This window comes from Taurulus bubalis, assembly GCF_910589615.1.
Source record: "Taurulus bubalis genome assembly, chromosome: 16".
Lineage (NCBI taxonomy): Eukaryota > Metazoa > Chordata > Actinopteri > Perciformes > Cottidae > Taurulus > Taurulus bubalis.
In genome coordinates, this window is record NC_136604.1 from 15,118,286 (window position 1) to 15,139,086 (window position 20,801).

Sequence of the window (20,801 nt, forward strand, 5' to 3'; positions counted from 1 at the left end):
TTCGGCAATACTTTGTTTATTGGCCTAACATTTAACAACCTCAGACTCAACTCTGATGAAAACTATATAACCAACAATATATTGTAGCTGTATTCCTTAAATTGTTATAATATAAATGGATGGCTTGTGCTCAATGGTTGGAACCGCTCGGTGTGGTTTTCTTCTTTTAAATTACAAAGCACGCATGTGCACTCGTGTGCCGTTGAAAGTCCCGGGTGTCTCCCACTGTGTTGACTTGCCACTAACTCGGGCTGCCTCGTTTCTCATATTTCCGACAGTCCCTGAATGTGTGAACAAACTGACGAGGCTCCTCCCCAACAACAGTTCCCGACCTCCGACGAGAATTCAAGCTGCCACATTGAAGTGGAACAAAAAGGCGACCTGGCATCGGTTTTCTACACTCCCTCCACTTTCTCCGGGGTAGTCACGGGATTTCAATGTTCAGCCTGCTCTTTGTAAGTACCTAATAACTTAACTTACTACAGCTGACCCCTTTTGACTGTGTCTCCGGTGTGATCGTAAACGACTGCAATAACACAGATCCGCAGAAGCCCGATTAAAAGTTGGGTTGCATGTTGTAGAAAGATCAGCACAACACAAGGGAGCTAAAATAAGTTGGTTCTGAGTAGACGGACCAGTATGTAGTCTCGTTAGCTCGCAGAGCAAACAGCTAACGTTAGACTCTTGGCCACGTAACGTTAACGCTACGATATTAAAAACCGTGCCAACATGTGATAATAAAAACCCTAATTTAGTTTTCTAATTCGTGTTCTCAGCCTTCAAGTTAGCGAGTCTTGGCATATCTCTGGACTGGTTGCCAAATGTTGCTGGGAAATGCAAAGTGACGGAGCTGAGCTAGCATGCTAGCTACTGCAGCTAGGTTAGCTTGCTGTTCGGGCTAAGGCTATTTCCTAGAATAATAGAGAGAATCATCTCCGGCGTTGCGACTTCAAGTGTCAGCGCGGGGGGATCCCGCTGCATTTCATGTGTATTTGGTAACGCAGCATATTGTGTGTAGTCAAACGCCACTCTATTATCCAGCACTGACCGTCGTCTGCAGTTTTATAAAAATAAGGGCTAATGTAACGCCTAGCTATACAATGAAGTCTTGGCGTATCAGTAAAGGTAGCCTCTCTCTTGGACAACATCTAGCTTCACGTTACTGGTTCTTTGGTTGACGTTTTTAAGTGCGGCAGCGGCACCGTTTACGTGTTTAAACTGGAACCAGTGGCTGTGATTTCCAGTATTTTCAGCTTCTTTTGTCGTTTTTTTTTTTTTTGCGGTGGGCTTGACAGACGTCGGTGACGTTAGTTGTGAGAAGCTTGGCTAGATAGATGGCGACTAAGCTAACTGCCTTCCGCCCTTTGTGATAAATCTTGACCCAAAGCATGCTTGACTCATGTATTTGAAGCCACATGCCAAGCTCGCAGCTTAAAAACAAAACTAGTGGTTCGACAAAAACCCCAACATTTCCTGTGTGTTGTTGTGGTGGTGTCTTGGGTGACCGTTTGTATTGTCTCTCTCTCTCTCCCTTAATTGTTTACTAGCCGGTTTGTCTCAGTAAATTTGTCAGCCTTTCATGTAAAAATGTAACTAGCACCGAAGGTTATGCGGGTCTATAATGTATTTTCGTCTGGTTTTCTTAAAACAGAAAGCACCTAACCATTTAGCCATGTTGGTAGAAGTGAAATGAGGAAATGCACTTGGGGAGGAAGTTGACTAGAGCAGCTGTGACACTAAAGGCCGCAGCACATTCCCATGCCTCTCAGTTTTCAATTTATGACCTTCCTATGGTTTCAGTCTCTCCTCTGTAATAAATGCCAGTGGGGAGCTAATACAAATGAATAGCTTTGAACACTCCTACCAACATGGGTGGATGAGTCAATGAGTAACTGGTGTAACAGGTAAGCTAATTACATTCCTGCTCATGAGTCACTGCAAGGTGACCCAATTTGCCTGATGCAAGTTTAGAAGATGAGATGTGTTTAATCAACCAGTTATCAAAACAGACGTGACAATGTACACTAGAAGTAGCAAGATATCCCCGTTATGTTTGTACGCAAATCATATAGTTGTACCACTTTACGTAATGCTAGCAACAATGCCATGTAGAAAATACATGGATTCCACATACAGAATAGTGAGTCTTTATGCTCTATGTACATGTTACTGTGGAAGTGGGACACTCATACTGGTGACCTGCTTTATGTTATAGTTAATTGACAGCCCGATGTAGAAATAGCATCGCTCCTCTGTCCACTTAAAGCACAGCCTGCAGCTAAAAGCAGGCCTGATAGAGTAGGAAGCCCTCATCCCAGAGACACCGCACTTAAAGTCAAACTAGCAGTACCTTATTTTTGTGCACGTTTGTAAACTATGAACTTCAAGGTTAATCCTAGCCTTCATTTGGCTGCATCGTTGTTGGATTTGGATGAAACACTACTTCAAGTTTGCGGTGCCTCGTTGCGTTCATTTAGTGTACGTTAAGATTGAAGTCTGTCAAAGTTGGCCTAAATCTAGCTGCATGATATTTTACACCAACAGATGAGTGGTTCCTCTGTCTATTGGTGGCATAAAAAAAGGCAATGAGACAAGTGGGGAAGTTCTCACCCTTGGTTACCGTAACGGAGAAAGGCAAGTCCAGTGTACAGTAACATGACACCAACTTACCAAGGAGGTTTCTGGGGGAGAAGAACACCTATGTTGTAGCCTGCTGGCTTTCAGCCCATCTAGCCACAGGGTGGCTGTGAGTGTTGAAAGGTAGGGTTGAAGAGGTCTGTTCTACTGTGACTGGTTTAACAGATTTGGCCAATTTAAAATCTAGTTATGCCTCTGGGTGTCTGACTGTGCTGAGAATGGAACACAAGCTTTTTTTTTTTTTTAGCTTGCTAAGATCCCTGGCTCCAGAGCAGTTTTGTTTTGAAATAAGGTGAAAGTGGAAAGCTAGGATTAGATACTGACACTTTTTTTATTATTTTTTTTTTTCTATCACTTGTCTAATTTCCAGCTCTCAAGTGAAAAGCCATATATAATCATGCACTGGTAGCCATGGGCACCTTGTTGGTGTGTTGGTTAATGAATCATGCCCTGCTCGGCACAGCGTTCGTTTACAGTTATTGCCACAGCGCCGGGATAGAGCAAAGACACTGGCTCTGTAGTGCTGGTAGCATCTGACAGATTGACAACTATTTTAAATGCTGCTGCAAGGCTGTCTACTGAAACTATAGCAACAGGTAGGATCCTCCTTTTGTTATTTGTGTTTACAGTTACCGTGTCTAGCTGCAGTGGCCGGAGCTGCAGTTAGCGGGGGGGGGGGGGGGGGGGACTGTCAGTGGCCAAAACATGCTATAGTAAAGTGTGTTGTTATTGTTATTAGAGCTGTTGTTTGTAGGCGTATGTAGCTGCTCGTCTTTACTGATCCAGAAAATGTTCTAGTTTATAAGCAACTATAGTCCAGAAAATATTGTGTTATTGCACATTGACAAGCCTGGTGTGTTTTCCTATTGTCTAGGCACTGTTTTGCTTCTCACAGAAGCTTGACCTTTTCTCCATTTCCTTAAGCAGCTTATTAAACGCATGCAATGTGTGACTACCTCTCACAACATGACCTCCAAACTAATTAATTGAGGCCATAATCTGAAAAAGATGGATTTTCTACTTTGAGCTGATTCAAGATCACATGTCGGGCCTATATTTGATGCCTTTGGGAAGGAAGTTGGACTTCTGTGTTTAGTTTATATAACAGCCATAACCCTGACCCTCTTAAATGTTACATATTGCATTCTGCATTTTCAGCTTTGCTCTGCAAATGTTTTACGAGTGCACCATTGCTCTTCTCTGATCTATTCACAAGGGACACCCAAATTCCCTACAGAAGGACTTGTTGCTACTGCTGACATAATCGTTGGTATGGCAACAGGCATCCCCTGATGCTGCTGTCAGAAAGCCAACTTAGTTTCCAAATGTCAGAAGAATTGATGTCACAGTGGGACTCTGCATCTCTTGGCAAGAATGTGAGCAGACATTCTCCTGTCTGTTGCTGTGTCGGTCAGAAACTTATTTTTTATTTTAGATTAGAAAGTTACTATGATTTCAGTCATAGTAATTGTGTCCCACATTGACTCAAGTATATCTTTCTGACACCTAAATACTCTGAAAAACCCACAATCCAAACAGTTCAGTACACAATTCAGTACACACAGGAAGCGTTGTCCCTGTAAAACTAGTTTCAGTCCAGTTTCAGAGAGGTAATTGTCAGAATGAAAGTTATCGTGCACTGGCATGTAGGAGGTACAACTTGTATTATGATCAACTAATCCTCATTAAAGCTGTACAAATCTTTCTCCACCTGCTAATTTCTTGTACGGCCAGTTTTAGGCTACATCCACGCCTTATCGATACTCTGAGTATTTACTACTGTCTTTAAGTGTCTTATTGGTTCCCGTTTAGATCAGAGTTTCGGGGGGCATGGAGTTCACACCACTCTGGAGTTTTAAAACCCCCAAAATTGAGGTGTTAATAAATACTGCAGACGGCGTGTTAGTTTGAAAACTATGGGGTTGTCTTGTAGTGTAGACATACGAAAACGGGGACCTTTTGAAAATGATGACAAAGACAGCCACGTTTGCTACTTAATTGGATCTTAGCACTTACGTGTCCTCCCCTTATTCGTAAAGAAAATAGACAACAGCCTTGATTATCGATTGTCTACCAGTGGTTTATTCAACATGCATAACGGATTGCAAGAGTTGCTGATCGTTTTGTCTATACTAGCAGCTGTTGTGCAGTTAAAGTCAGCATTTTATAATTCTACTACAGCAAACATTTAGAGGAAGCAAGCTATTATTGGAGCGATTAGCGAGCAGCGCGTCCAGCGGCATTATCAGCCCTACTACGTATGTCTAAAATAGCGGTTGGTGGCATTAAGGAGGGCGACGGAATCAACGCGGAGGACTTTCTTTTGCCTAACAATGCTTATGTTGTTCTGCACAACTGTTGTGAAGTTCTTAAACGGTAAGCAAACAAAAGCATACATGCTCTCCAGTGCGACAGGGACTTCCAGGCGTGTGCGAGAGAAGTGGAGCAAGATAACTAAGTTTGAAAAAATAAAACTTGCGTTTTGTCCATTTGAGTATAGAGGAATATTTTAAGTATCAAGTACTACTTTTGTATTATTAAAAAATACAATAATACCATGCCTTGATTTGTTGGCAAAGAGGTAGAGGTGGCTCACTGTCGTGATGAATGTGTCTGTCGAGGCTGGGCGATGTCATCCTGTAGCCGATTTGAGGATTGTGACATGAGATTATGATTTATCAAAGGAGCTCAGAGATGGCTGAATATAGTCCCTCGACCCATATTCCAGATGCAAACTTAGAATATATAGAATAGAACAATTTACATTTTCTGTCTGAGGAGAATGCAGCTGTATTTGAAATACATAAACCAATAATAGTGATACCCATTAATATGGACAGATATGTTCGTTGCACATTTATACCCATTGGTATAAGTGTAGATGGTCATTTCAAACACTTGGCTGGTGAAATGTGATACTTTCCAAGCTATATCTTTCTCCCATCTGCTGACTTGCTTTGAACTACATTGCAACATCATATCCATGGTTGTTCTCTACAAATGAGTTTCAAGAGTCATTTAGTGATCCATTAAAACATTGGGAAAATGTTCAATCTACTGAGGCTCAAACAGGTTAATGTTTCAAACATTTTGGCTCTGGGGATGTCCCAATGTAGTTTATTAATTGATACGTAATCCTTAATGTAACAAATTGTTTCCTACTTGATTAATTCTATAGGCATAGCATGAAATAGATGACTTTGACCCCATGTCAAAGTGCAAATATTTAGTTTTTTTGTCCTCTCCTTTTGTCTCTTTAAGTTATTGGCTTATTGTCATTAGTGTCCATCATACAGGTGTTTAATTTTGTGAAAAGTGTGATTAAAAGTGCAACTAGGCCACTGCGAGAACAGAACAGGCCTTTGTTTGGATATGTTTTCCTCTTTTCATTCCCATTTATAAGGTACTAAGCCCTGTTCTCTTTCAGTCCTTTCCAGAGACGGATCAGTCCTTGCCCCCCTCGCCCTCCCGCTAAGCGCTATCAGAGGCCTTTGATCGTCGCACTGTTTATCTGTGCTCACTCAGAGGCTGCAAAGCAGTGCGATAAGTGGGCTTTGCCATGTGCGAGGATGTGCGCGTGGAGTGTTCGTCTGTTCATGGAAATAGGGGGGTTACATATTCGGTCACCTCCCCTCTCAGCGCAGTTTACACAGACACAAGAAGCCAGAACAAAAAGTACCCTGCTGGAAGATTAGCTCCTGTCCTCTCTGGCAGCAGAGCGATCTAACCTGTTGCCATTTAGCAAAATGCCAACAACATTTAGATTGGCAATAAGACAACGTCCACCATAATCTTTTCTGTCATTCTAAACTTGTTTACTTTTTCAGGAAAACAATGTTTTTCTCTATTCGTGCAAAAACATTGACTACAAATTAACAAAAAGATGGGACATGGTACACAAGCTGGACATGGTACACAAGCTTTAAAAGCCAATAACACTGCAAATATAGTGTACACTGTTGAGGGGCACACCCATTTACAACAACATAACAAACTGAGCTTCTGTAGAGGAAGAATACATTAAGCGATAAGTGGATCTAATCAAGAAGGAGAAGTGCACATCGTAGCCGCATTTCAGAGCCTGTACCTTGACGACATGTTTTGGCTTTCTCGGTTCTGACAAACCGCAGAACAAGTCTTTGTACGATACGTAGAGGACATGTTTCAAGACCTAGAAGAAATGTTGCAAAAATGTTACCAAAATAATAGCAACAGTGCTGGAGCTCAATGTAAAACCATGTGACCTATGTGTTATTACATGTTCATTTGTTAGAAGGTGATACATCCTTAAAACAGTTCCAGATTGAAGTGAAAGCTGTTGTACATTTAATCTGCTGTAGCATATTAATTTAAAATGGAGCACAAATAGCAACAGCATTCTTGTTTAAAGACTTATTCGTACCCCAGTAAAGCATTGCTCTTGTGCCAGTGGGCACACTAGTGCAAAGCTCTTTGTCAGTATACCTTTTGTGTGTGTGTGTGTGTGTGTGTGTGTGTGTGTGTGTGTGTGTGTGTGTGTGTGTGTGTGTGTGTGTGTGTGTGTGTGTGTGTGTGTGTGTGTGTGTGTGTGTGTGTCCTTATTTTGTTCATGCTCTCAAATGGCAACACGAGACATTTTTATGAGTAAATCTTTTGGCTTCCAGGTTTTTCAAGGTATTTCCACATTTTTATTTTGGACTGGATTTTGGTGACTCCTTGTCCTGTTTCTTTTGAGTCCTCTTTTTAAGTACTCTTACCAAAAATGGGGATCCTGTATATCACCCTGTGGAAGAAAAAAAAGGTGGAGTTATATTTCAAACTGAGACGACCACAAGCCTGTGTCAGACTGTGCATTGTTCTGCCTCGACACTGCTAAACAGACGAGAGCAGTTATGAATCATCTCCCAATTATTAGACTGTGATTAGGTCCAAAGGGCGGGTAACCCTTTGATTTTTTGATTAAGCTTTTTATTATTTGATTCAATCGATTAAACACATAGGGGTTTCTAATTTTCCAATCTACTCTAATCCCCTGTGTGCTAATAAAGGCAGTGCAAATATTGGCTTGAAGACAGAGCAAGGTTTTTAGGACTGCACGACTATATCCGCAAGTCATCGGTATCAGCAGATAACAACTTCAAAGTGACACATCGGCCGGAGATGAACACCTCGTTAAAGTAGGATGCATATTTCTGTCTAGTTTGAACATGTTACACGGAAATACATGGGGCATGTAAGGTAACCTAACTTGAAGGGTAACCGCCAAGACACTTGATGATCTCTGCAAATTAGGTGGAGAAAAATATTTGTGCATTGGCAACCTGTCAAAAGGAACTGGAAAATATCTGAATATTGGATATCTTCAAAAACCCAATAGTGTGCATTCCTAGTTTTTATATTTTAACAAGTTATTTCAACTGATTGAAATTATGTAAACTCACTATGGCTTGAATTAACATAGATTCATCCTAAAATTGCTCAAATAAACGTAAGAAAAACAGAAAGGAAAAAATGAAATTAAAATGTCCCCCCAACAAATGGCATGCATTGTGTCTATGATGCTGTGTCCTATCTGGCCACGAGTCGAAGTGTGCTATTTTGAGCTCAACTGTTGTCAGACGTTAATCCCTGTTGCTAGCCACAATGGACAAATATATATTCTAATTCATAATATTCGTTGATAGCCTTGGTGTGGAGGATTGCTATCCATGGGTAGCAACATCTAGGTTCTTTTGTGTGGGAAAACGTTTTGGATTGATCAAGAATCTTAGAAGATCGGAATATTGATTTTATTTTTTTATACATGGATGCATTAGATAAATACACACAAACAGACACACCCTGTCCCTACCCTCATGGTGTGTGGAGTAAAGGTACTGTTGTCAGAAATGTTTTGTGTGAATCAGTTCTTCCCTTCCCCAAGACTGTATTCTTAGAACCCACAGGCGGGCACATTATCAGAATTTGGTAAACAAAGCATGCGGCCACACATCATCTACACAACTTCAAAACTTCACTTTCAGCCCGAGTCTCCTGTTTGCAAAGCCCCGAGGTGTGCTCATGGGAGGCTCGGCAACAATTTTGGATCTCTGTTGGAGTTTTGCATATCTGCCTATATCTCTCTATGCCGTCTTGTCCCAGCCTGCCTGGAGATTTTAGTCTTGGTTGTTACACTAGATAAACTGGTGAGGCTCAGAAAATGTATTAGAAGCTTAATGAGTGTAGCTGATTATAGTTGTGTGCGTCGGCGTGCGAGCGCTTTCTTGTTTGTCTTTGTGTTTTCAAGCATGACTGATGGTGAGGGAGGGTTGTGCTACGCTACTTGCTTTATGTGTGTACTGTTTGCTGAATGGTGTGGTGACCTGTCAACATACCCCACATCGACAGGCCCCTTTAGTCGTGGACCGTGTCCCCAGAGTCCATAGCATGCTTTTGTTTTTATTGAGCATAAAGTTAATTATCTTACCGTGTGACCCACAGGAGACTTTTATTGTTACATTTTCAGACTTCTGAGACTCTAATACTTGAAACCAAAATCGGTTTGGGAGATGTTACTGAAAGTTTACTGTCGGACACAAGCGTCCTGATCGATGATTTGATACATAAGTTATGCCAAATATGTAAAACGTTTAAACATTTGAAAACTTAAAGGAGCATTATTTAACATTCTGAACATTTATATAGTGGCAAACAACTATTTGCCATCTAAAGATAAGGTAGATTAACTTCTACCTGAGCAGAGAATTAAGTCACACTCCTCCTGTGTGTTGCTATCCGAGCATATTCCTGTTTGGTTTGATGTAGCTAGGCCTGCTGCGCATGCTTTTAGTTCATGTGCCCGTCTGGTTATCTCACAGCTGCTGCGCTGCACTGCTCTCAGATGGCGGTTACAGCTGATGATGCTGTCCCGACCGGCAGCGCAGTGCTCATCTTTTTGGAAATGATGCATTATAATATTCAATCTATCGTTATTGCAACGCGCAGAGGCACCCTATACAAATCAACGTAATTGTTTAATTGATGATAAATCATGCCAGCCCTATCTTGGGTGTATTCACACCTGCACTTTGAAATGTCCACTTGTGATCGCCTCACCCAAGACGTATGTTTATGACAAGTCTGAACAGGGCCAGAGGTTGCTTGTCTTGCCCACACCCACGTTTGACACCAACTTTCACACTCGGCCAAATGTACAAAAGTCTGCGAAAAGGCTCTCAGGCCCAGACATTTTTTCCCCAATTGGCGCAAGTGTGAAAAGCGCAGGAATATGTCAGTAGATCTCTTTGTATAAAGTTGTACCTTGCCCAATGTTTCCCTGTCACTTAGATCTCCCAACCAGCTGTTGCTTTATTTCTTCTTGTGTCCCAGCACTTATTTGAAATGAATGATTAGTGGTTTCTTTATCTTATGTTAGTGTGAGCACAGCTCCAATTTGAGGTGAGATCCACCCACCCAGCCTATCGGCAGCATTGACGTCACTGCAAGGACCCAGCTGGACCATTGGGCAGGTGTGATCCCGTTTTAGTCTCGGCCACAGTCACTGCCAAGTTCTTGACTGAACTTTTTGTTGTTTGTCTTCACTTGTTTTTTTTCTTCTTTCTTCCTCGCTTGTTTAATTTGACGTATCCATTGTTATGTCCTCTTAAATTATTTTTTTTCCTTGCATCTTACCAGCGTTCTTCGTGTTACTATTCCTTTGTCCCTGTCCTCCAGTTCCAAGCATATCTATTATCTTCTATTTGGCATTCATAGAGGCCACAGGAATTAAGACATGCCCCTCTGACTTATGGCCTCATTTATATTCCCACTGATTGACGGTGTCAATCCTGATTATCCTTATGAGTTTCAGATTAATGCTAGCTCGGACAGTTGAACGAGAATCTGTTTTTTGTCACCTTGTTGTTGTTTTTTGCTCGTGTGTATTGGTGTTAATGAAGGCATGTAATGCTTCGACGTGGATGATGGGCGCTTCCCCTGCTTCTTGACTCGGCTCCCACACAGCAAAGAAGCACTCCAGCTCCAGCTGCTTCAAGGCAGTACAGTCTGGTCATGCCCAGTCTGGCTCCAGACAAAACACCAGTGAGACTCAGGCACAACCTCAGACCACCAGACGGGGTTACATGTAATACTCGCATCCTTCACAAGGGGGGAAGAAGATGGACTCATTGCCACTTCCAGTCTGTATATTCCATGTGCAGACATTTTGAGTCTGTGTGAACGTTTATCTTTCTCTCTAATTTTAGAATAACCCCCTTGCGGCAAATGTATTGCCCCAGCCAGCGTGTGACTGTCCACAGTGTGTAAATGGTGTTACATAGTTCTTGTAGATCAGTGGTGGTGTGCTAGTGATGAGGATTTGCCACCTGACGGCTATCAGGTGTCAGCAAGCGCTGCCCACGGCCTTATGGAGTCCCATGGCAGTAAAATCCTTCACCATGTGGAAGGCTTTCAATTAGGACTCCCACTGTGGTTGTCTCATGCACTTTAGCTGTGATAACTTAACAACTTCCACAGACACTGTTTTCAATATTATAAGCTCTGTTAATGAAACTTATTAAATCGCGTACTCTGCTACTGTAAATCAGGACAAATGAACAGCTGCCGCATCTCTTCCACTCAAACCACACTTCAATCGAATACATTTGTTCACTCAGATTGCTATTAAACCTGACGCTCTATACTTTGCCATACGGACTGATGAATCATCCATAAATAATGAGTAAGCAGTTGCAGGATACCCATGCCCCGATTCCCATTCTTTTGAGACTTTATCACCTGTTTAGGTTTGTGTGTTCTGTTCTGAGATACAGCAGTTCTTATCAGCTAGTACTGTTACTCTCTGCTCTCCCACTTCCCATCTTACCCTCTTCTTCTGCTCTTTCTCTTTAGTCACTGCAGGAGAGTTCTGGGAGAGGCTTTGGTTATTACATTTTAGATGCTGCTCTTTTGCCGCTTTGCCAAGATAATCAATACAGTGACTCCAGCTAAAAGATGAATAGATTATTAATGGCACTTTTGGTTATCATTCAAGTCATTTTTAAAGCAAAGATGCCAAATGATTTGTTGTTACAGCTTCCAGAATGCATATTGAATATTAGTAGATGACAGAGCATGTAACTTTTTTTGGAGAAAAGCTCCCCCGCCTGTTAACAGTACCAGCGAACAGAGAGTGGTACTGTAGCACGTGAGACAGCGAGAGGCTTCCAAAACAAAAGCGTTGATGAGGGAAAAGCTGCTAAAATCAGAAAGGACACCCCCCTGAAACCCGGTTCTAAACGAGAACCAGTTCTAAACTAGTAAATACCCGGAATATTGATAAGTTCCGGAGTTACTGGTTCTGCTATCGGTACTTTAGAAGCTACGAAGTAAGATCTCTGCAGAAAAAAAGCAGCGTTGCAAACCTCCCCTCTGTGCTTGTTTCTGCACGAGGAGTGCCGTTGTGCTTAATCGTGTACACACTCCAGCTCGGGACAGCGTGAGACACTATGGCAGAGAAAACAAAAATATCTAAAGTGTGGCGAAATTTTACTCTAGTATATGGTAAGAATGCTCTTTTCCATAAATGCAATCAAACCCTTTCACATATGGAAAGTAATACCTGCAATTTATCAAAACATTTGGCGAACAAGCTGAACATAAATCTGCAGAAATGCAGTTTTCTACTCTTTGTCTAGTAGCCGTCCGTCCTCGTCCACTGCAGGTGACGTTAGCGATGCCATACAGAGTTTGCTAATGAGACTGGGATAATAAATGAAAGCTAATCGCATCGTACATTTTTTAGCTGCGACTGTATTTTTGATTTTGGTGATTTTGTAACTGTTTATAGTGCTGCTCAATAAAATAGTATTTGTTTACATCCAAGAATAATAAACCAATGTCAATTATTTTCTCACAAAATAATCAAAAAGAACCGATAAGAGTATCGATAAGGCATAAGCATCTCCTAACTGTAGAAAGCGCTGTGTTTTGTCAAAGTGGCATTTGTGCAGAATGTCACTCTCACTGCCCGACCGCTTTTCCTTCCGTCCATTTCACGTTACTGAGAAACACGGTGAAATGTCACTTTGACGGATAATGTGTCTGTTGAACTACAGGAGATGCTCGAACAGACACAGAAAAGATGATGAATCTAGTTTTATCGGTGCGTCTAGTTGGTAATTCCTGCCACAATGTTTCCTTGTTTTTTTTTATTTATTATTATTATTTAGTTCGCTAGCGGTTCATGATCTGCTTTTATTCTTCTTTTCAACTTCCTTCTGGTTAGCCCTAGCTAAATCCCTGGAGCCGCAGTTTATTTTTTGTCCACTGGCTTCCACTTGCTGCAAAGCACAAACCTTTCTGGTATCGGTACACTTTGCAACACCACTGTTTGGTGTTAAGTTAAAACGTTAAAGTAACAGCATATCACCAGTTCACTCAGCTGGAGGTTGTGCAGTCTACAGTTCTACAGCTTCTGTATTATTCTGCTTCTTGTTTCCTGTGTGGTTTCCCATGTGTTTGCTTCTACAAACAGATTAAGTGTCTGTGTGTGTTGGTTTTGTTCTTCCTGCATCTGTGCACTGTGTAACTGCAGAACAAGTTTGCAAATGTCTGAGTGATTTGCATGCATTCCCAGCAGCGGCGGCATTATGTTGCCACAGTTTACTCACTTCCCTCTTGATAAGCTCACTCAGGTTCTTTCTACCATCTCTATCAGACCAGTGCAGTTGAAGTATGTGAGACTGAAGCATGATGAGGGAATGGCAGCCAATAAAGAAACAATGTTGTTAGTCCAATTAACACTCACTTAATTACTGCTTCCCAGCCCAGATGTTCGTCAGTCCATACCAGCATGAACTTTGTCCTTTTGCTCTCGGTAACCCTACTATTGGCTGCATTTAAAATGCAGACTGTATGATGTCACTTTGCATCTGGGCAAGCATCCACAAACCAGCTGTTTTTCACCTTTTAGCATACGTTGTCATTGTGGTGTCCTTGGTGTGTCTGTGGCTTTTTTGTTTCAGTCTTTCTTGTTTCAGTCTTTCTTAACTGTCTGCTGTCCTTTCCACATTCAGGTTTCACAGGTGAAAGTCCATGTTCACTGCCCCCGCCAGCCTCTTGTCCATCCCTTTTCCTTTCTGGAAGATTAGAAGCAAACACGCCTTTAAAGTCTGGTTACACTTTTTTTTTCCAGTTTCAGTTGTCTGCATGCAGCAATGCCACATTGTGTTTAGAACTGCTCGGAGACGGTAATTAAAGGCGTCACGGAGGATCTCGGCCATCAAGCAAGAACAAAAAAAAGTCAAGGCTGTTCTGAGTGCCCTTGCGGCTGCTGCCAAGTATAAAAGACGGAGGGAAGGGAAATACATTTATGTAGGAGAGTGGGTTGATACATCCACTTGACAGTGGCTCTGGTTGGCAGTTAACTGAGAGGACAAGTGACACTGGGGTAGTGGGTGGGAGCAAGACAAAGAGGAGAGGGTTGGTGTGGTTTTAGAGTGACTGTGGATTGCAAAAAAATTAGATGTCTCCTACTGGCTCTTTTATTTAAATACAATTTTTAAAAAAAGTACTAGAAATCAAGCTGGTGGGGTTAAGAGCCACAATATAAAATGGTATATACATCGTACAGTACATTTGAATATCCTGAGTAAATTATGAGTGAGATAGGAATGGAAAGAGTCAGAAAGAGCACAGAGAGTCTTGTGTCAGTCTCAAGTAGGTGAAAAGGGGGAGCGTGGGACTGTAATGCTGGGGCTGTTTGAAGCTTTGCCCACCCTGCAATCCTCACCTTGTGACTACTGCCTGTGACACGGTGCTGAAGTCCAAGCCCTTTCTCTCTGTTTCCCGCCCACTGTGTGTGTGTGTGTGTGTGTGTGTGTGTGTGTGTGTGTGTGTGTGTGTGTGTGTGTGTGTGTGTGTGTGTGTGTGTGTGTGTGTGTGTGTGTGTGTGTGTGTGTGTGTGTGTGTGTGTGTGTGTGTGCACTTTTCCTCTAACCCCCACCCCCTCTGTCCTTCTCGTCCTCCCTCCCTCCTATGTTGCTCTGAGACGGTTCCAGCCAGTTTGTGGCGGCTGAGTTTAGACTGTCAAGGACTTGGCACAGTTTGACTGACTGCACCCTGGCTAGTTACAGAGCAGACATTACCTGTTGCGTTAGACACCGTCTTAAGTGTCTGCGCGTCATACTAGGCATATTATTACTTTCCATTTTGGTGACAGGCTGTAAAATACAAGGGTGATGTAGTCCCACGGTCTAGTTGTAGATGCATAAAGTTGTGTTTATGCTCGTGCAAAGTACCGTGGTGCGAGTCCCCATAGATTGAAAAATTGTGCACGACCAACTGACGCAACAACTTGTCTGTCGGCCTCTGGCCCGACATGGAAGTCGTGATGACAACAATTGTTAGGTGCACGCACCTCGCGCCGTCGTCTCTGACTGGAATGTACAATCATGATGATGCCTTTTCGTCTGAATTTAAAATTACAGGCTGACATTTAAGAAGTACAGAGGTCTAATTAAAAGATGCAACGGTCTTTTCCCATTGTGAACAAAGGTTTGAGCATGCTACACATAATGTTTCAGTTGCAGGGTTGCTAATCATCTTCAAAACATTTTGGGGATTTTTTTAAAATTTATTCTCATTCAGACAGCAATCCATGAATCAAATGCGTTGACACAAAATGTCTGGTATCTGTGGCTGTCACAGGGCTGTAATAAACCCGTCCAATTGTTGTTAGGCTACAACTACCAAGCGACCTGCTAGCTGCCTCTCTGAAGTAGACAAACAAATATCCCCCAGAGCATTAATATAAATGCATAACACACTTTTGTGAACAACAAAAAAGACTCAGTTCAGTCACCGAAAGTGTGTGTGTGTGAGAGATGTCAATATTATTATATTTATTATCTTGTAACCTCCCTCTCGTCTTTCTCCTCTTGGCAGGCTTTCTGTGTCGACTTGAGCCGTACCTATATGGCGTGTGTGAGTGGAGAATTCTGCCAGGCACAGCACCTCACCTCCGTGGAGAAGTGAATCGGCCGCCCCCCAAGGGACTACGCTACCCGAAAACCCCCCTGATTGACGGCACACTAGGAACTGCTGACTCATCTACACCCCCCTGGGATACTGCGTAGTCCTTGGCCCGACTGCCCTGCCTTGTCCCAACCAAAACGACAAATCTTTGCTCGTCGCTTTCTTCTTGAACAGCCAATCACAAACAGCTCTCCTGAATGGGGTAAACTGATTGGATGACTTCTGGATAGTCTCTCCATCTTTTCTTTTTTTTTTTTTCTTTTTATTCTTTTACATTTTTTGGTTTCGTAATATTTCATTTTTTACATCCCGGAAGTACTGTGGACTAGTTGATCCTTTTTGTTACCCGTTTCTGTGTACATCATCCCGTAGTTGAACACCTGTTGTCCTTCTGACTCATCCTTCACCACGTGTTGTCATTTTTATTTATTCTACCCTTTTCTGACTTCTGAGCCAAAAGTTGCTTTTGTTTTGTAAGAGTATTGTATTGTAATTGTTTTTTAAGCCGTCTCGCCAACATGAACCGCCCCGCTGCAGTCGAGATTTCCTACGAGTGCATGAGGTTCCTCATCACCCACAACCCCACCAATGCCACGCTCAACAAGTTCACTGAGGTATGCCCGCCGCATCTGTCCGTGTGTGTGTGTGTGTGTGTGTGTGTGTGTGTGTGTGTGTTCGTTTGCAAGTCCTTTGTCTAAAACTCTCTTCTGTCTACCAGGAACTGAAAAAGTCTGACGTGAACACACTGGTGAGAGTTTGTGATGCCACTTATGATAAGACTCCAGTGGAGAAGGAGGGGATTCAGGTCCTGGTAAGAGTTCATAAGCACACATATTTGTGGCAGTTTTTATTATATGTTCATCCTTTTTTTCTTTTTTTTTTTACTCCTACACTCACACTCCTTTTTGTCTCCTCTAGGACTGGCCCTTTGATGATGGCGCCCCTCCTCCCACCCAGATTGTGGACGACTGGCTCAAGCTGCTCAACACCAAGTTCCGAGAGGAACCTGGCTGCATCATCGCAGTGCACTGTGTAGCAGGACTTGGACGGTGAGTGGCAAGCTGCATCGATTTGTCTGGAGCTGTGACGATAACGCAAGAGGCAGTGTGGATTGTTGTACCATCCACTTTTTTAAACGTTAAAGGTCTGCTCGAACATCAGTAAGTGACATTGAATTCCTTGCTCGGATACAACTCCCCTGGCAACATGCCAGGTTTAAGGAAAAGCTGTTCTTGGACGTTTCATCCAAAGATTTTCCGTCAATCTATGTCCTGCTGATTATCACGGTCCGTGGCACAATGCTAGCAGGCTAGCCCAGTAGAGGTATGATTCTTCACTGGCTGCTATTCACCTGTCAACAATTCCAACGCTCCATTCCTGATGCATCTCAATGTATAGCATCCTGACACTAGATGAGCTGCACTGTGCCAGTGCATCTGTCCCTGCCCTTTTTTAATCTTTAATTTAAACTGGTGATTAATTCAGTATCTTGACTGGTTGTCCTTACTTCCTGCTTGTGCTCTGTAAAGCTGAGATCACACCAAACAACTTTCAAAGTTCTCATGAGAACATTCAACAACTTTTTAGGTGCAACAGCAACTTTGGTCCATGTTGCAAATGCAACACATGGCACACACAGGTGGGCTGTCAGCGTGACGATCGCTCTGCCGCTCGCTTTGCCACGCGCTCATTGGCTGTAACGCCCTGACAGATACAGAATTTTGGCATGCTAGATATCCGTAATGCGTCTGTCTTTTGAACAGTTGACGCATAAGCGCCTGAGTGACGATGTGCGAATGCTGAGCCGATGCGGATTTGGCTCTGATCTGTTTTTGTTTTGTTTCCGGGAGCTCCAAAAACTGTCGGCGAGCGGGAAATCAGAGCTAAAGACGTGTAATGTGAACGAGGCACGAATGGACCCATCGGGTGGTTAAATGATCATTAACGACGGTTGCTTCTGCAGACTTGAAAAGAAAAGGCAACTACATTTGCATGTGGACCGTCTGTTGGTCTTGAGGCTGCACAGGCAATGCGCTGATGTCGTATTCACAGACCAATGTGACAGTGAATTACAGGCGGGTTGTGCAGAACAACAACACAAGTGTGAAAACAAAGAAGGCAGAAGCCCATGACGTGGGAGAACGAGTGTTAAAATGTCCTCCCTGACCACAAACGCACAATAAGCCAATCGGTTCTCAATGGCTTCCAGCATTTTGCATTGCTGTAGCATTCCAGAGGTTGTATAATTACCAGTATCGGTTAGACTGCTATTTTCAGAATTCATATCCTCTTCTTCCCGGACCTGTGTTTACTGCAGTCGACTCTGCTTTACACCAGCCTTCTCTTAAGGGCCTTTAGTGTAGGAGGCTGCAGCAGTGTTCGTTGTTGTTGTTTGTCCTTTCTTGAACAATATTCTCATCCCTCGTTCCACACTATCACATGCTTTTCCTCTTCACATTTTCTTCCATTCCCTTCTTTCTCACATATATATCCCTTGTGAACTGTGTGTGAGGGAGAGAGAAGCCACTGAAGAAAATGCTCTGTCAGCACTGATATTTGACCCTCCAAGTGGTCTAGAAAGGTTTTTCTTTTTTGTGTTTATTTACTTTTCTCATCTGGTGAGAAAGGAGAAGGTTATCTTACTGTAACTTATCACAGTTCTGTGTATGTGAGCACCGGGCGCCAGCAGAGCAACAGTGAACTTGTGCACCCCTGTTGATTTCCCAGGCCTGTTTCCCAGGTTTACACCTCCTCCCTTCCCGTCCACCATATTACTATGAAACCATGTGAACCGTGGCATTTAATCTTCTGTTCTCCTTCTCTCCTTTTGATTCTCACTGTCTCCTTGAACTGGTCCATTGGATTTCTTTACCTCTCAGAGCTCCAGTCTTGGTGGCCTTAGCCCTCATTGAGACTGGGATGAGGTATGAGGATGCTGTGCAGTTCATAAGGCAGTAAGTACCCTCCCTACTTTTGCACTTTAAGGCTTTAATAAAGATTGAGTCTTAAATCAGTAAATGGTACAATGTGTGTGACTAGAATAGTGCATGTGAAATAAACAGCCTCTTTTTGGTATTAGCCAAACTGTAATTTAAAATTGTCATTTAGGGAAATCGGTTCAGCATTTTTGCTTCTTTGGTATGTTGACAACTTTTGAATTTTGGCATTTGTCCATGTATAGTAAATACTGGGAAGAGTTATTTCTTAAGTTTGGCACTACAACTAGAAATAAAGGTGTCCATTGTTAAAGGAATAGTTCAACACTTATTGCTGGCTGAGACTCCAGGGAAGTTCCACAAAATACGGCACATGAACCCCTGTTAAATGGCAAACTGATATCTTTACATCGGTATTCGTACAGATCAAACAAACGTATAACGTCTCATTTATTGAGCATTAGAAGTGGTGGCAGGTGTTTCTTTTTTTTTTTTTTACCTTTTGAACAGATCCAGGCTTGCGGTTTGCCCCTGTTTCCAGTCTTTGTTTTAAGCTCAGCTCACAGGCTTTACAATCAACACTAAAAATGATGAAGGCACTTGCAAATGACAAGGTAGTACAAAACGTACTACCAGGTTGCCAAATGTAGCTTATATTTAACAGACAAACTCTCTGGCATGAAATGAATGCGTTATATTTGCCAAAAATGTAGTCCGGCTGCGGATCAGTGGGTAGGGCAGGTCGTTCCTTCACCACAATGTTAGCATGTCGATCCCCAGCTCCTTTTGCCCGCATGCCCCTCTGGCACAGCGGCTCCCAACATGCTAAGAATGGGTTAAATGCAGGGGTGATTTTAAAAAGAGAGAAGCGTAACAGTTTTGTGACGGGATGTACAAAGTAAGTTAAGCTAGAAGGTACAGCACTCCAGTAATGACCGTACTGTTTGCTATGGTGTGTTTTTTGCCCAATGTTTTGGATATTATTATATTAATGTTCTGCCCCTCCTCTGCTTTCCGTAGGAAGAGACGTGGCGCCTTCAACTCCAAACAGCTTCTTTACCTCGAGAAATACAGACCCAAAATGCGTCTGAAGTTCAAGGATACCAACAGCCACAACTGCTGCGTGCAGTAGGCGGCGGCCTGTCAGTGCATCTTTCTAATGCACATCTTGTGGGGAATCTTCCAACATGGGGGGGGGATATAAAAAATGGAAAAAAAAAAAAAGAAAAAAAAAAAATGAAGAGTGCTATCAGTAATTATTGTGATGATTTGTCAACACTGAGTCATGGTGAATTGATCAGAGAGCTAGTGAGTGATCGAATGAATGAATCCAGATCTGGGGTTCCACCAGCCGAACCAATGAATGGAAGGTCAAAGCACACAGATAGGCCTGCCTCCCGGTTATACTGTTCAACCGCGGGCCAGAATCTTTTCAACTTGAGTCCATCCTGTTTCTTTTCTTTTTTTTGTTTCAGTTGTAATCATGGGATAACATTTTCCGTTTTGCAAATTTTATTTTTTACACAAACAAAGGTGATGAAATGATGCTAAATGATACTGATTTTCATTTCCACAATTATTAATATTACGATCAGGCCAGAATAATGTACCTTAAAAGAAAATACATTTTTAATCTATGAACACATTGTGACTGTCCATTTTGGTATTTGGCTGTTTTAATTTTTTTTTTTGCACAAAAACTCAAAGGTTCACCTGAAAATGCAGTAATGTTTTTCTTTTACCCTTCACTTGCTTAATGTCACTTTCAGTTTAGGAGTTCACTCAGTTTGAATATGTCTGAAATATTTATTCACAAGATATGATGTGTGGCAGTTATGTGTTTGGCAGGGGCAAAGACACTTTGTTATCCAATACTCTTTTTTTCTTTTCTTTTTAATCCTTTGAGAGCCATGTCTTTTTCTTTTTTTTATCTTTGAGTGCAATAATCAGTCCACCTCAGATAAGCCCACCAAACCTTGCTGAGCATCCTACACACACACACACACACGTGCGCGCGCACGCTCATACACACACACGCACATACATACACACACACAGCTCAGACCACCTCATCCAGGCAGTTAAACAGGAAAGAAACGCAACAACAACAGGTACTTCTCCGGCTTTCATTCATTCTCCTTAACAGGGCAACAATAGGACTTCCCTAAGTATACATATTTAAACTCACACAGAGCCTAAGATTCAACCTGAAAGACAAGGTGGAGAAGAATGAAA

At 42.4% G+C, this 20,801-nt stretch overlaps 1 protein-coding gene across 1 annotated transcript; it reads left to right on the top strand.

The window, feature by feature from the left end:
- The first annotated feature begins 360 nt into the window (after positions 1–360).
- ptp4a2b (protein tyrosine phosphatase 4A2b) lies at positions 361–20,646 on the top strand. Its single transcript, XM_079231866.1, has 7 exons — positions 361–455; positions 15,541–15,832; positions 16,136–16,244; positions 16,349–16,441; positions 16,549–16,679; positions 18,510–18,584; positions 19,587–20,646. Exons 2-7 carry the CDS (start codon positions 15,828–15,830, stop codon positions 19,696–19,698), a joined length of 525 nt encoding a protein of 174 aa, XP_079087992.1. The 5' UTR covers positions 361–455; positions 15,541–15,827; the 3' UTR covers positions 19,699–20,646.
- Positions 20,647–20,801: the final 155 nt, after the last annotated feature.